This window comes from Leiobunum rupestre, chromosome 1, assembly GCF_980474605.1.
Source record: "Leiobunum rupestre chromosome 1, qqLeiRupe1.1.hap1, whole genome shotgun sequence".
Lineage (NCBI taxonomy): Eukaryota > Metazoa > Arthropoda > Arachnida > Opiliones > Sclerosomatidae > Leiobunum > Leiobunum rupestre.
In genome coordinates, this window is record NC_143384.1 from 32,751,895 (window position 1) to 32,767,816 (window position 15,922).

The 15,922-nt window shown below is 36.0% G+C and overlaps 1 protein-coding gene across 1 annotated transcript; it reads right to left on the reverse strand.

Annotated features, from left to right (window-relative positions):
- Window positions 1-1,313: 1,313 nt before the first annotated feature.
- Window positions 1,314-14,229, reverse strand: LOC149962165 (fatty acid hydroxylase domain-containing protein 2-like). The gene is made up of 6 exons (XM_090155733.1): window positions 14,175-14,229; window positions 11,140-11,258; window positions 10,818-11,008; window positions 9,652-9,924; window positions 2,550-2,822; window positions 1,314-1,419 (listed from the first exon to the last, which is right to left on the reverse strand). Exons 1-6 carry the CDS (start codon window positions 14,227-14,229, stop codon window positions 1,314-1,316), a joined length of 1,017 nt encoding a protein of 338 aa, XP_090011859.1.
- Between the last annotated feature and the right edge of the window lie 1,693 nt (window positions 14,230-15,922).

Consider the following 15,922-nt stretch of genomic DNA (forward strand, 5'->3'; position numbering starts at 1 on the left):
TTCGCAGAGGGTTGTAATCCGGTTCATGGGCCATTGCGGTTCGCAGAGGCTTCTAATCCGGTTCATGGGCCATTGCGGTTCGCAGAGGGTTCTAATCCGGTTCATGGGCCATTGCGGTTCGCAGAGGCTTCTAATCCGGTTCATGGGCCATTGCGGTTCGCAGAGGGTTCTAATCCGGTTCATGGGAGGAGCAAAGGCTAGTACTAGTCAGGCAAAATTATAGACGGTTCTAAAAGGGACACATGTCTAAGTTTATAAATTTCTTCAAAGTTGTTTAGGGTTTAGCTTTTTTATACTTTTTCATTCTGGAATTTTCTACTTATTCACGTATTTTATCACTATTTGCAATGCATTCCGTAGGTGGTTCCTTTTAACTTAACATTTCGTTTATATTATTATCCCCCTATTCGGCTTTCCGTTGCTACGCAACGCTTTTGAACTTTTTTATGTTTAAGCTTAGTTTATTTTATCGGTGTAATTGACAGATTTCAAAATTACGTTATTGCACGTGACAGTACCTTTACATCGTAAGGTATAGCAAGCTTATTTACCTGCTTTTATACCCTAAAATTTTAATTGTGGCGAGCCAAATTTCGCGCACGGTACTGATGAGTTCCAAATAGGAGGTTAACATTGTTATGTTGACGAACTAAACCAGCATTTTATCAGTTTTAATTCAAGGTTTCCATGACCCTAATCTTACACTTAAACAAATATTTGAATATTGGATTTTTTTTATTATCTCTGAGAAACGCTCTATTTCATTGGAACATGCATTACCCACACATTAAGTGCATATTTATATGTAATTGAGATTAACTGTATCATTTCGTATAAAACGGTGTCCTGCTTAAATCAGTTTCCCTAAATTCAAAAGAAAAAATTAGTTTTTCGCAGCATAATGAATGGTTTGAAAATGCCTGATATGCTCCACGTCTTCTTTGGACGTTATTTCAATTTCTAAACCTCTCTCAATGGCTCTGAAGAACTTGAAATGATCATGAGAATAGTTAGATCCCTTCCAATTAACCGCCTAGAAAGTGGATTTGGCTAAGTTCACAACGCTAAATATTATATTCATGAATTAACGGATCTAAAGTTTAGGAATAATTTAACATATCCACTTCTCCAGTAATATTTTAATTAAATAAAACATTTACTGATGAAGTATAGGAATTATAATACCTAGGAAGTTTAGGAAACATTGCTACCAGGCAATCCGAAACTGTTTATTCGGATTAAAATGAACAATACCGAATGGTAGAACTTGGTAGTATACCGAACTGAAAACGAATAACGACCACAATAAATATTTATTTTAAACCTTTATTGATACTTTTCAATTTGCTATTTTGAAATTCAATTTGTGTTCCGCACAACCAGTCCATTACACCCGTGATTCCGAAATTGCCTTTAGATCTGTAAAAATAAAATTTCAGAACTTAAATTTTTCCATTGCTACTTAGACCTCTGTAAGTACCGACTGTCCAAGAAAATTGAACACTCGCGCGTCAATACAAATGGATAATCTGATGAGAAGATATCATCTGCTTAGGATTCTGGTCTTTGTCAAAATGTTTCATGTTTCATGGAGACCGTTTGGACTGTCGGTCTCCAATAAATGACGTTCTATAAATATTAATTGCTCTAAAAAGTTAATTTTAATCATAAACTTTTCTCCGTTGCTTTCTCTCCTACCCGTAATATTCAGATATCTGAAGGTAATCAGGTAATCGGAACAGTTGGGTTTGTTTAATACCTCCATGGAGGAATAGTAGAGGAGGGGAAAGGAAGGAAGGCGCTAAATCCGACAGCGTAGTGCCAGTTCGAGGTGGGGAGAAAAGGGGGGGGGGGAAAGTCGAGGTAGACTTTTTAAAGAAAACAAACCCTAACCGGTAGATGGCGCCATGATCGCTCTGCCTGTTGGAATGTATGAATAGATAAAAGTCTACCTCGACATACCCCCCGTTTCTACATCCCTCTTTACGCGATTTCTGAAGAGGAATGTCCGTGCTTAGCCCAATCAGAACTATCAATACCACTCCAGGGCTATTCCTCTATGATACCTTCAACACAGCAATCTGATCTCAAATTGTATATGATTGATAGTAACCGATCTGCTTAAATTTATCTCTTCAGATTCAGTTAACTGAAAAGTTATCCGTCGAGTAGAGACATAAACTTGTGGAAGCCATTAATTGATAACTGTGAGTTATATGAAATCTGTTCACCTTCTGAATTCGGGTTAGTTTCGGGTTTAAACGATTTGAATTGCATACTTTCTTTAAAAAAGGGTGCTTAATAACACCTTTTGAGGTGAGCTCAAATCTCACAGTTCGGAGACATTCTTGAGGATACAAGCACACTTCTTAATTGATACGGTTACGCCCTTGATTTAAACCATTTAAAGGTAGTTAATAATTTCCGATTTTCGTGACGAGTTTCTCAAACATTTATTGATCAAAACTGGAAATCAAACCGGCTTAGACTGGGTTTTAAAATAAAGAAGAAAGTGTTTTTCTACATACAGTTGATATTTCGATACATACCTTAAATGATGATATTCGTGGTGTTCGGCTGAAAGGATGAACGACAAATGGTAGCCGCAGTGAATGTTGAGGCTTGAAACCACGAGGATGAAGTACCACAGCCACAAAGTCACTGTATGAGAGCCCACTAAAAGAGGGCCGACGTAGGCAGGAACTAGATTGCAAAGAAGGTGCTCCAAAGGGTGGCAATAAAGCGCTATTATGGCCAGTGGTGACTTGAATTCGTGATGCTGCCGGTGAAACAGCGAGAACATTTTCGGATGATGTAACAGCCTACAAGAGTATATATAGGTATCACTAACAAAGCATAAACAGTCTGAAAATCTGAAAAGTTCTGACGTGTCTTTAGCTAGGTTGTTGATATTAAAAATTAAAATGCTTCAATCTGTGTGCATGGAATAAATACCTAAAACAAATCGTGAAAATTATGGATATGTTACACGCTCGCCGATTTTTTCACGCGTTCATTAATTTCCAAATACCTTTTACTTTCGTTAATAGTCTAAGTTAGTGTAGGGAGCTGTTGGCTCGCGTAGCATGAAGGGCTTGCCACCACTCTCCTACGCATTGTAACCCGGCCACCTCTTTTAAGGCATTAAAGGTCGCTAGATGACTTTTTCCTAAGGTTGGGCAATGGGTATTAGCCTAGATTTTATATTATTATTATTATTATTATTATTATTATTATTATTATTATTATTATTATTATTATTATTATTATTATTATTATTATTATTATAAAAGCGTAATGAACCTTGAGTGATTTAAATACATTCAAAATCAAGTATACTTTTTATTAATCATCCTATAAATTATAAAAGTAATTAAATGTAAGTGTACCCCAAAATAATTGATAATTAAGGTTTCGTAATTAATGTAATAAACATAACATGGGTGTTGTAATATTTATTGAAGGAAGTGAAAATCCGCAAGGTTAGAAAATAAATATTTACAACCGAACCAAATTTTCCACCTGTAGTACTTTCAATAAATATAGCATAATAACACTATGAAAAATATTTTTACAAACTTCTACGTTAATAGATTGGTGTTTTTATGAAATAAAAAGTGAAAATATCCCGATGTCAAGATTCCAAGTGTTAAGCAAGTATTAAGCTTAGTAAAAACTGCCAGAGAAGAATACAATTCAATCCCATCAAAAAGCTCCAACTATTACAGGGTTACCACACGTCAGGGAAATCAGGGAAAAGTCAGGGAATTTAAAATGGGCCTAAAAGGTCCGGGAAAGGTCAGGGAATTAGATTTTCTCTTGACACTTTTTTAAGGTAATTTTACTCTAGATCTGTGACAAATTCTTTGATTATCATTTATTTCCTTAAAAGTTTGGCTAATTTTATCAACATTGCATTAACCTTTTTACTAAAAATTAAGTCCATTCAAATTTATTAAGTAAAATATAAAATAAAGATTTTTACATTAAAAATCAGGGAAAATGTCGTAAAATTATCAAAGAAAACGGAATAATCAGGCAATTTTAATCGGAAAATTTTGTGGCAACCCTGTATAATGTGGTTTAAAAATAGAATAAATCGTTCTTTAGGGCATGGATTTTTAAGAATGCTTTATGTATTAAAATGTTTTTACCTGTGATTAAAAAAAACAAAATTTCTGCGACAGTTAAATAGAAACATAATTCGTATAACACCATTGGTAAAGTCGGAAGGCCATCGTTTATATTCACAAGAGGAAAGGTAAATATCGAAAAAGGAACAGTCACTAGAACTTGGTTGAAAAATACATTTTGTACGATCTTTTTCAGGTGCTTAGCGTATACCTGTAAACATGAATGTGTATCGTTAATATAACAAATATAATGGTGTTTGCGAAATTTAGTACGTTATACAATCAACAGAGGGCGTATGTGATTGCTTTCTAAGAATAATTTCCTCCATCGATTGGACTTACTTTATCCGTATCACTGCCTACTTTGTATTTGACCAGAAAATCGGGTGTTCTCGTGACGTCAACGTACGCGTAAAAGCCCCCTATCACCCAGTACGTTAAAAAGTTCACAAGGTTCACTCCTGCAAAGAAATCAAATGCAATTAGGCAAGATTCTTGTTATTAAATACCAACAAGAATTTGTGGCAGCGCTTTTGCCACTACTTGACGTTTAGCAGCGGCATCGGCTCGACTAAGCGATGGAAAATGTTGGAATATTTACTTATCTATGTAATAGTCTTAAGAAGAATATATTTATTTTTACTTACAAGGAGACGACCCGAGGTGTAAAGCACCGATTTAGTTCAAACTCGGAGGATTGGTAGACCTTCGTGTATCATGAAAAATCCTAAAGGGAATTTATTCAATGGGCAACCGTTTTGCCATGGCAACGAAAAATGTTTTTGACAACGCAAAATATTAAATTTTCCCATTGAAAATAACATGGGATTTTGACCTCAAATTGATCAAAAGTTGATAAATTTTGATGTTTTTTTTTGTCAATTTTTATCTATTTTTTCTATTTTTGGCATTTTCGAAATTTGGAAATTTGTTCAAATTTTTCACAGGGGGTCCTAGGAATCGGTCAAAATCCCATGTTATTTTCATGGGAAAATTTCAATTTTATGTTGTCAAAAACATTTTTCGTTGCCATGGCAAAACGGTTGCCCATTGAATAAATTCCCTTAAGGATTTTTCAAGTTACATGAAGGTCTACCAATCCCCCGAGTTTGAACAAAATCGGTGGGTTACACTTCGGGATGTCTCCTTGTTAGTGAGTCAGTTGAGACGAATTTTAAAGATGATCCTGCAATCTCCCCTCACGCTCAAACGGTAAACTCCTCCCCTTTAAGAGTCAATCAAATGGGTCGGGCATCTCATTGGCTCCCTAACACTGACGTCTACCTAAGAACCGACGCTATAGAAACACACCCGGGTGCCAGTGGGAATTTCAGCATTCTCCTTAAGTGTAAAGAAATACGTACTTGTTAGCACTATTACATTTTCTGATTACACCAAAATCAGATCACCTGGCAGAGAGATTTAAATTTTTGGGGATCTACTACTTTCCTGCTGATCAATTTTTAGTTCCACATCGGTGTACCACTAAACAAGTCGGCCCAGGCCGTGATATTAGTTCCACATCAGTGTATTCGAGTGGGCAAACCCATACACCCTTAGTAGACACAGGTAGGCAAACTAATACAAAAGCTGTTGAGACCATCTGATTTCCTATCGTTAGATATACATAATACCATCCTAAGTTGAAGGAATAAAACCAGGGCACCACCCACCCTCAGGATACGCGGGTGGGCAAACCATGGGCCAAATAATGATAAATCCAGGACATGACTCTATGCGAAAAACCCGTCCAATAGCGCTAACACCCGACCACTATTGGCCCCTATTGGGAAAAGCGCGCGATCGCGGACCTACGTCATTTTGGGGGCATATTTTTTAGGGGCAGTTTTCAAAAATAATACACGTGGTCGTCGTAGTAAATATCCCGGAATATTTATTCACAGTTATCATATATAGTGTGGTTATAAATATAAGTACCTATTTTTATACGTACTAAGTTCATAATTAGTATAATATATATAATTATATAATACTTTCCTAGAATAGTTAAAATTAATCTAAAACTGAGAGGCCAATATGGCAGGATTTTTGAATAACAACCGCCACTTATTTCCGAATTCCGACTTAGTTAACACTAGATGGCGTTCGGGAAACCGGAAATTTCTGCTTGATTTTGCTCCCAGTTTTTTTTTATTTGATCCTTTTCCCCACCTACTAAAATGGCCGCCTGTTACTTTTGGTGGACGACTGATTTAGTACGTGTGAAGGTACCAGAGTCATGTCCTGGATTTATCATTATTTGGCCCATGGGCAAACCAATACAAAAGCTGTTGAGGCCATGTGCTTTCCTATCGTTTGATATATAATTTACCATCCTATGTTAAAGAGTGGCCACCGCCCACCCTCAGGATACCCGGGTGGGCAAACCAAATTAACCAATACAAAAGCTGTTGAGGCCATGTGATTTCCTATCGTTATATAGTATCAAAGGTGAAATAGGTAAGCAAAACACGACGAACATAATTCTTTTAAATTATTGAAATTAGTGGAAATATGATTTAAAGAAATTCTTAAACTGGGATTAAAATGGGTTTATTTTAGGAAATTTATATCAAACATTTGGGTAGTTTAGGCACCGAAAGTCATGTAAATTCGCAAATTCATAAAAAAATACCCATGAATTTATTAACTTGTTTTTTTCGATCACTCTCCCTTTAAGGGGGTTGGTCGGAGGGGGCGGAAATTAACGGCACTGCTTGCGCGTCAAAGAGTTCTATCGAATGAGACCAACTTGTTTTTTTCGGTCACTCTCGCTTTAAGGGGGTTGGTTGGAGGGGGCGGAAATTAACGACACTGCGCGTTCTATCGTTTGATATAAAAAGTACCCTACTAATTTAAAGAGTTGACTTTAACGTCTTGTTATTAATAGGGGCTGAAATTGTGCCCCCTGTTTACCTGACAGACCTGAAACTGGCCATCGGTAAAAGTTATGTATCTACACACTGTAATTCAAACTTCCCGCCACGCCCCTGTAATCCCTAGTGAAAATCCACTGGGTTGGGGGTGGGGCGAAGTTTGAGGTTCACTTGACCTTAAACGCCGTAAATATACCTAAAATAACGCGGAAAAAGGAACGATAACTGCGACAACTTAACTAGCCAAATACAAACTATAAAAGTGTTTAAGGCTATTTAAAGTTCAAGCATGTAATCTGAAGAGTACGGCGTGACTCGGTTGGTAAAGGCGTCGGTTGTGGAGATTACGTGGCCAGCAGCTATCTGGGTTCGTATCCCGGTGTCGCCATTAATATTAATTAAATAAATTATTTTTCGCAGCTCCATCTACCGTGTCGTTGCTTTTCCACGACAAACAAACAACAACAAACACTTAACGACAATCCGTCCATAGCAATAGTCCCACTTCGATATATATATATATATATATATATATATATATATATATATATATATATATATATATATCTCGATGTGGAACTAAAAACGAAAAAAGATAAATAACTGAAAAACGTTTTTTTCTTGGCTTCTGATTGGTCAAATCAAAGTTTTTTGAACTAATCATTTGGCGAGCAACAACTTTCTAATTGGAAACAAATCCGTAAACCCAACGGTCCTCGAGATAGTTTTTGAATGGCCTTGAAGACATGGTTAGAGGTCATATAATTTTACACTAGTAAATGTTCCCCTGCACGAGGAATGTTCCATAGAGATTTATATTTAAAAAAACAAAACTTTTTCAGTCATTTATAATTTTTTTTTGTGTATATACAAAGATTTGTAACGAGAAACCGATGAGCAGAAAAGCAGTAGATCCCCAAATAATACAAATGTTGTAGTAGTAGTAGATTTGTGCCGCGATGGCATAACAGATGGCTCTGGAGCTGACTGAAGTCACATTTGTTTTTGAATAAATCGCAAACGGCCCCGGAACCCTTACCGTAAGAAGCGTTAGAACTTCTAGCATAGAACATTTTTAGAATTGTTTTTACAGCCCGAGTATTTGATCTATATAATAAAATTTCAAGGCCATTTTCGCGCAGATATGTTTTTTTTATCGGAAACAAACAAAGGGCTTGTTGATTCACGTGACAACGTTTTGGGAAGCTGACAAAAAAGTAGCTTTAAGTTCAGTAGCAGAAATACAGAAAAATAATTATTGTAAATTGGTCCGGTCGTTATTTAAGGCTCCCATAAATGTTAAATCTGCTGATTTTTCCCGAAACTAACATGGCGAAACTTTAACTTGAAACCAAAGTATTCAACGATTTCCCCACATACTACATGCTTTTCTTGATGTCACAAATACGCAGCAGGGAAAAGACTGATTTAGTGTCTTAGTGAGCCGGGCTTATGGCACATGTCTTTGTATCGACAAATGGGATCGCAACCATTTTCTTGCTTAACTTAAAATATCAAGAAGTTCGGGCATATTGATTGAAAAAAAAACGATACGTCGATGAAAATGTGTCTTGATCACGAACAGCGTTTGAGCCCTTGGGAATCCGTTTACTTGTGTTCACGAATCGATACCTCGATGAATAGGGTATGAAAATCTTCATCGAGATAACCGTTTGTAGCTATTATTTATCAGTAACCGTTTAAGGGTCCAATATAAACGATAAGTCAATACGGTTCCCAGGAAATAGGTCATTTGATACCTTATGGGTCACTCCCAGGTACCAATGACAACGTTTCAGTTTCGTTGATTTTTGGTTTTTTGGTTTATATAACGTTTTAAAGAGATAGTGTCAGTATTTTCTACGTATATGAAGTTTTTTCATCAATTATTTAAAAATATAGTAAAGAAAAATATCGCTATAAAACATTTGGTATAAATATAAATATTCATGATTAATTTATTAATTTTAAAATAGAAAGATAGCGTAACTTTTTCTTATCACATACTGTCTACGTCATAGATAGGTTGATGTTTATTGGTTGCTACTAAAGCGAGCTGGAGATAGAATTTTTAGGGGATGACATAAGGAAATTTTACTCCCATCGCTTTCTTTTGATTCGAGTTTCCCGCTTTCGCACGCATTAAGACCCTCATTCGATGGAAAGTAATGGAAAGATAAGCCACTTTTGTTGGTATTATTACTGCAGGAAGGAACTGCACAATACATTGTGGCGCCCACGGTCTTCGGTGCTTTCGGTGGCATATTTCCGTAGAATATAAATATTGTTATAATGACTACGTATAATAAATAATGATATAATTTATAAACAATACATTATTATCGATTTGTTCTTCAATTTCTACTTTGAAAATAATATTTTTACACGTAGCCGGCTCGTGAAGTCGTGATTCGAGAATCTCGAACCGCGTGGTCCGCGAGAAGAAAGTCAAAAAACGCGCTTACAAATCCTCTACGCGATATGTAAATTAAATCATTTAAAGATAGTACATAATTTCCGGTTTTCATGATGAGATTCTCAAAAATGTATTGATCAAAACTGGAAATCAAACCGACTTAAGCTGAGGTTTATAATAAAGAAGAAAATGTTCTTCTACATACAGTTGATATTTCGTTACATACTTTAAATGATGATATTCGTGATGTTCGGCTGAAGGGATGAACGACAAATGGTAGCCGCAGTGAATGTTGAGGCTTGAAACCACGAGGATGAAGTACCACAGCCACAAAGTCAGCGTATGAGAGCCCGCTAAAAGGGGACCCACGTAGGAAGGAACTAGATTGGAAAAGAGGTACTCGAAAGGGTGACAATAAAGCGCTGTTATGGCCACTGGTGACTTGAATTCGTGGTGCCGCCGGTGAAACCGCGAGAACATTTTCGGATGATGTAACAGCCTACAAAAGTATAAATAAGTATCACTAACAAAATATGAACAGACAGAAAATCTGAAAAATTCTGACGTGTCTATAGCTAGGTTGTTGATATAAAAAATTAAAATGCTTCAAACAGCGCGCGTGGAATAAATACCTAAAATAAATAGTAAAATTATGGATATGTTTCATTCGCGCCGATTTTTTTCACGCGTTCATAGATTTGTCAATATCTCGGACCACAGATCGCAACTTCAGTGGCGTCAATAAAGAGATGCAAACCCTCAGAGGCGGTGACACTTTCATCATAATACCTTATTTTTTTCTTACATTTTACAATATTGGGTTTATAGTTCAAGGGTGACATCCTGAGCTACCACGCCACTGGGAAAATTAAAATTGGTTTTGCAAATGGTCTAAAATGTGTTAAAAATCTTTTAAAACGGAACTAGATTAAGTTAGTCGTCGACCTAAAAGAACACGTCTTAAGTGTGTTACTGAACTTTATTTTTTTGCTTGTGGCAGTTCACAAGAGAAACTTTTGAAAAGACCACACCGCCCAAATGAAGTCAGAAAAGCGTGACCCCTCCCTCAATTATAAAAGCATGATGAACCTTAAATGATACATTTTACAATCAAGTTTAGTTATTTGTTAATCATTATATTATGAGTCAGATAAAGTGTACCCTAAAATAATGATAATTTAGGCTCCGTTTTTAACGTAAAAACATAATATGGGTGTTGTAATATTTATTGAAGATGAACACCTGTCATCCTCCTATCATCCTACAAAATTCTACATAATCCAACTATAATCCAACTACAAACCTACATAATCAATTATTGTTTAAAAAAAGGTTAAATCGTTCTGTAGGGCATGGCGTTTTAAGAATGGTTTATGTATTAAAATGTTTTACCTGTGAGTTGAATAAAACAAAATTTCTTCGACAATTAAATAGAAAAATAATTCGTATAACACCATTGATAACGTCGGAAGGCCATCACTGATATTCAGAAGAGGATATGCAAATATCGTAAAAGGAACAGTCACTAGAACTTGGTTGAAAAATAAATTTTGTACAATCTTCTTCAGGTGTTTAGAGTATACCTGTAAACATGAATGTGTATCGTTAATATAACAAATATAATGGTGTTTGCGAAATTTAGTACGTTATACAATCAACAGAGGGCGTATGTGATTGCTTTCTAAGAATAATTTCCTCCATCGATTGGACTTACTTTATCCGTATCACTGCCTACTTTGTATTTGACCAGAAAATCGGGTGTTCTCGTGACGTCAACGTACGCGTAAAAGCCCCCTATCACCCAGTACGTTAAAAAGGTCACTAGGTTCACTCCTGCAAAGAAATCAAATGCAATTAGGCCAGATTCTTGTTATTAAATACCAACAAGAATTTGTGGCAGCGCTTTTGCCACTACTTGACATTTAGCAGCGGCATTGGCTCGACTAAGCGATGAGAAATGTTGGAATATTTACTTATCTATGTAATAGTCTTATGAAGAATTTATTTATTTTTCTTAGTTATTCAGTTGAGACGAATTTTAAAGATGATACTGCAATCGCCCCTCACGCTCAAACGGTAAGCTCCTCCCCTTTAAGAGTCAATCAACTGGGTCGGGCATCTCATTGGCTCCCTAACACTGACGTCTTCCTAAGAACCGACGCTATAGAAACACACCCGGGTGCCAGTCGGAATTTCAGCATTCTCCTTAAGCGTAAAGAACTACGTACTTGTTAGCACTATTACATTTTCTGATTATTATTATTATTAATAATATGGCGAGCAACATTTTTCTAATTGGAACCCAATCTGTAAACACACCAGTACTCGAGATTGTTTTTGAATGACCTTGATTCAATTTTACACTAGTAATGTCCCCCCGGCTCGAGGAATGTTCCATAGCTATTTAAAAAAAACGTTTTTCAGTCATTTACCATTTTTTGTTTTTTAGTGTATATACACCGATGTGGAAACAAAAACCGATGAGCAGGAAAGCATTAGATCCCCAAATAATACAAATGTAGTTGTAGCAGTAGATTTGTGCCGCGATGGCATAACAGATGGCCCTGGAGCTGACTGAATTCACATTTGTTTTTGAATAAATCGCAAACGGCCAAGGAACCCTTACCGTAAGAAGCGTTAGAACTTCTAGCACAGCCATTTTCGCGCTGATATGTTTTTTCTCTCCCGGCAGACGCCTAGGAAAGCGTGGTCTGTTCTTAAATAACGTTTCGATTTTACTTCCTCCTTGCCTTTGGGGCGCCCTCTATGGGGTGTCCTTGATTATATCGAGGGCTCAAAACGAAACGGAAACAAACAAAGGGTTTCTTGATTCAAGTGACAACGTTTTGGGAAGCTGACAAAAAAGTAGCTTTAAGTACAGTAGCAGAAATACAGAAAAATAATTATTGTAAATTGGTCCTGTCGTCATTTAAGGCTCCCATAAATGTTAAATCTGCTGATTTTTCCCGAAACTAACATGGCCAAACTTTAACTTGAAACCAAAGTATTCAACGATTTCCCCACATACTACATACTTTTCTTGATGTCATAAATACGCAGCAGGGAAAAGACTGATTTAGAGTCTTAGAGAGCCGGGCTTATGGCACATATCTTTGTATCGACAAATGGGATCGCAACCATTTTCTTGCTTAACTTAAAATATCAAGAAGTTCGGGCATATTGATTGAAAAAAAAACGATACGTCGATGAAAATGTCTCTTGATCACGAACAGCGTTTGAGCCCTTGGGAATCCGTTAATTTGTGTTTATGAATCGATACCTCGATGAATAGGGTATGAAAATCTTCATCGAGAATACCATTTATAGCTATTATTTATCAGCAACCGCTTAAGGGCCCAATATAAATGATAAGTCAATACGAATTTTGTAAAATAGCTTCCCAGGAAATAGGTCATTTGATACCTTATGTGTCAATAAAATGAGATTTGTAATATCTTGTGTTATATGGATGTTACCATGTCTTCTCGATGTGGAACTAATAACACTGCTGGGCCGGCTTGTTTTAGTAATAATAATAATAATAATAATAATAATCAGCTAGGCTAATACCCAAGGCACCACCTTAGGCCTAAGTCATCATGCGACTTTTGAAGCCCTTAATTCAGGTGGCCGGGTTACAACGCGTAGGAGGGTGGTGCAACCTTTAAAGTGGGTGCATACTAGTACAGATTGGCATTTCCGGTAAACAGCCCCAGTCATCTAGCGACTTGTAAAGCCTTTCTTATCACAAAGTGCACAAAGTATTGCAAATTTGGATAAGATGACTGCTCTTAAGGGGGAAGACTACAGTGGCCATTGTCTACTTCCGCGCTATTTCAAGCTGAACTCTTTTAATTTTGTATTTTAACTTATAAAATTAATATATAAGTGTAGAACAGCCTCTTTTTAGTGACTAAAATAATTTTGACAATTGTAAATTTAAAAGTAATTAAGATATTACGTTTTAATTCGGACCCCCGGAGCTAAAAAAGTTGGGCAAGAGCCCAAACTACCCTTTAGTTAGGACCTGATATCTCGTTAACTATTAATATTAGAATTATCAAATTTATTTTAAGCTCTAGAGGAAGGTTCATCCTAATAAGAAAAATTATGTAATTGTTAAAACAGAAACGTTCGCCTTGAACGAAAAAGAGGCTTTTACTGTATTCTTCCCCATTAATCAAAGGATTTAGAACATGCAAATAACATTGAAACATAAAATTTACAACTAAATCATGAATGGCTCCTGTTAAACCTATAAATGGTATCATTTTCGATATTACTACACTGTACCATAAGTACATGATTTTCTCCCAGATGACAATATTAACTTATATAGACTGCCTTATTAACTTCGAAAAATAATTTTTGAACTTTAACTTTGATTACTATTTCTCACATTCTACATAAATTAATTCGAATGGTTTTTGATCAAATTCAGATTCATTAAATCTTCAATGGGTTTAAATTAATAATTAAGTCCAGTAGTAATGGAGTTTGGATGACAACACATCGTTTGGTGGCTCGATTCGACCAAAGGCGCTTGCATTTTTGCACGTTTGTGTTCGGGAGTTGAGTATCCGTGATTTAAACGCTATTCAAATTAATTTTCTTATTAAATCTTTCTTAAGACTTATTAAAAAAATCAATATTAAACGAAATTAATTTTAAAATCCAATTGTTCGAATTGAATTCAGATGACTAAACTTTATATAATGCCTTTTTAAAGATGAATAAATTATAACTTACCCAGAATTTGGAAAGCCAAGTCTTTCGAAAAACTGATATTTGAAATGACATCCATATCTGACAAACGTTGTTGGCGATAGTGAATATAATCCCAAACCAAACGTAATGGTAGGAGCGACCAATATGTTTATCAAAAAAATGGTTTGAAAAAAATCGATTTAGCCGAGCAGTATGTTTATAATTGCAATTACCCAACCTTTTTCTATGGCTTGTTGATGGGTGCCGCCATATCATATTTGCGCTTAGGTTTGCCTAGTGAGCAGTTGTTGATCTTCTACAGGCTCGCAATGGCGCTGCCCAAGGCTTATTATAGTGAATTCTAACAAGTTTAACCGTAAGCGAGAACAGATGTAGCAAAAAATGTGGCAAAACACGAATTATCCGTATACCCGGAAGACAAATTTTTCATGTGTGCATGTTATCATACTATAGATTTAAAAATATTTATATTAAATTTCGATTAAATATTTTAAATAAAAAATATACCTATTAATTATTTCGTATTTTAAAATCAAAGAGATTGATTGCACGTTACTACAATATTTTATTACAAATTAGTCCCAAGCGAAACCCAGTCGGCTGTGGGACCAGAGGCTGTGGAAGATACTACACCTAGCTATTCTCTTGGTTGGAGTTGTGGCGTATTCCTTTAATTACGGAAGGAAACTAATGAATTTCAAAGTCTTCCAAAGATGTCCCTTGAACAATGTCGATGGTCATAGATTTGATTTTCATGCGGCTGTGGGACCGCAGACTGTAGAAGATACTATACCTAGTCATTCTGTTGGTCGGAGTTGTGGCGTGCTCCCTTAATTTCGGACGGACACTAATTTATTTTAAAGTCTTTCAAAGATGTCACTTGAAAGATTATCAGTTTCGCTGATGAAAAAATTGATATACATATGGGTAGCTGTTTATTCTTTTATTACGGTCAAGGAGCTTGTATTTGAAAAGATTATAATGTCGTAAAATTTCTATTGATTTCTAAAAATTTATTTCAATTTAGAAAATAATCTTGCGGTTTTAAGATTTCCAAGACCAATTTCCCGACATTTGTTGTCGAAGCTATTATTTCCAGGACTTGTGTTTGATTGCGAAAGGTTTTCTGGATTCCAAAGGCTTTCTTGATTTCAAAAGATTTCATTTGATATTAAATGATTTGATGACTTCTAAAATAATCTAATTTCTATGTTATGGATTAAAGATTTGCTGATATTTTTTTCTGAAGATTTTTGTCAATTACTCATAGATTTCTAAAGAATTAGAAATAATTTAAAAGTTTATTTATTTTTTGACTCTAGGAATTCAATTAACACCAGATTTATCGAGTGGCTTTTTACGAGGGAGGTTATGCGTATGTTAGGTGAAGGTTAGTGGAAGGTTAGTGGAAGGTTAGTGGAAGGTTAGTGGAAGGTTAGTGGAAGGTTAGTGGAAGGTTAGTGGAAGGTTAGTGGAAGGTTAGTGGAAGGTTAGTGGAAGGTTAGAGGAAGGTTAGTGGAAGGTTAGTGGAAGGTTAGTAGAAGGTTAGTGGAAGGTTAGTGGAAGGTTAGTGGAAGGTTAGTGGAAGGTTAGTGGAAGGTTAGTGGAAGGTTAGTGGAAGGTTAGTGGAAGGCTAGTGGAAGGTTAGTGGAAGGTTAGTGGAAGGTTAGAGGAAGGTTAGTGGAAGGTTAGTGGAAGGTTAGTGGAAGGTTAGTGGAAGGTTAGTGGAAGGTTAGTGGAAGGTTAGTGGAAGGTTAGTGGAAGGTTAG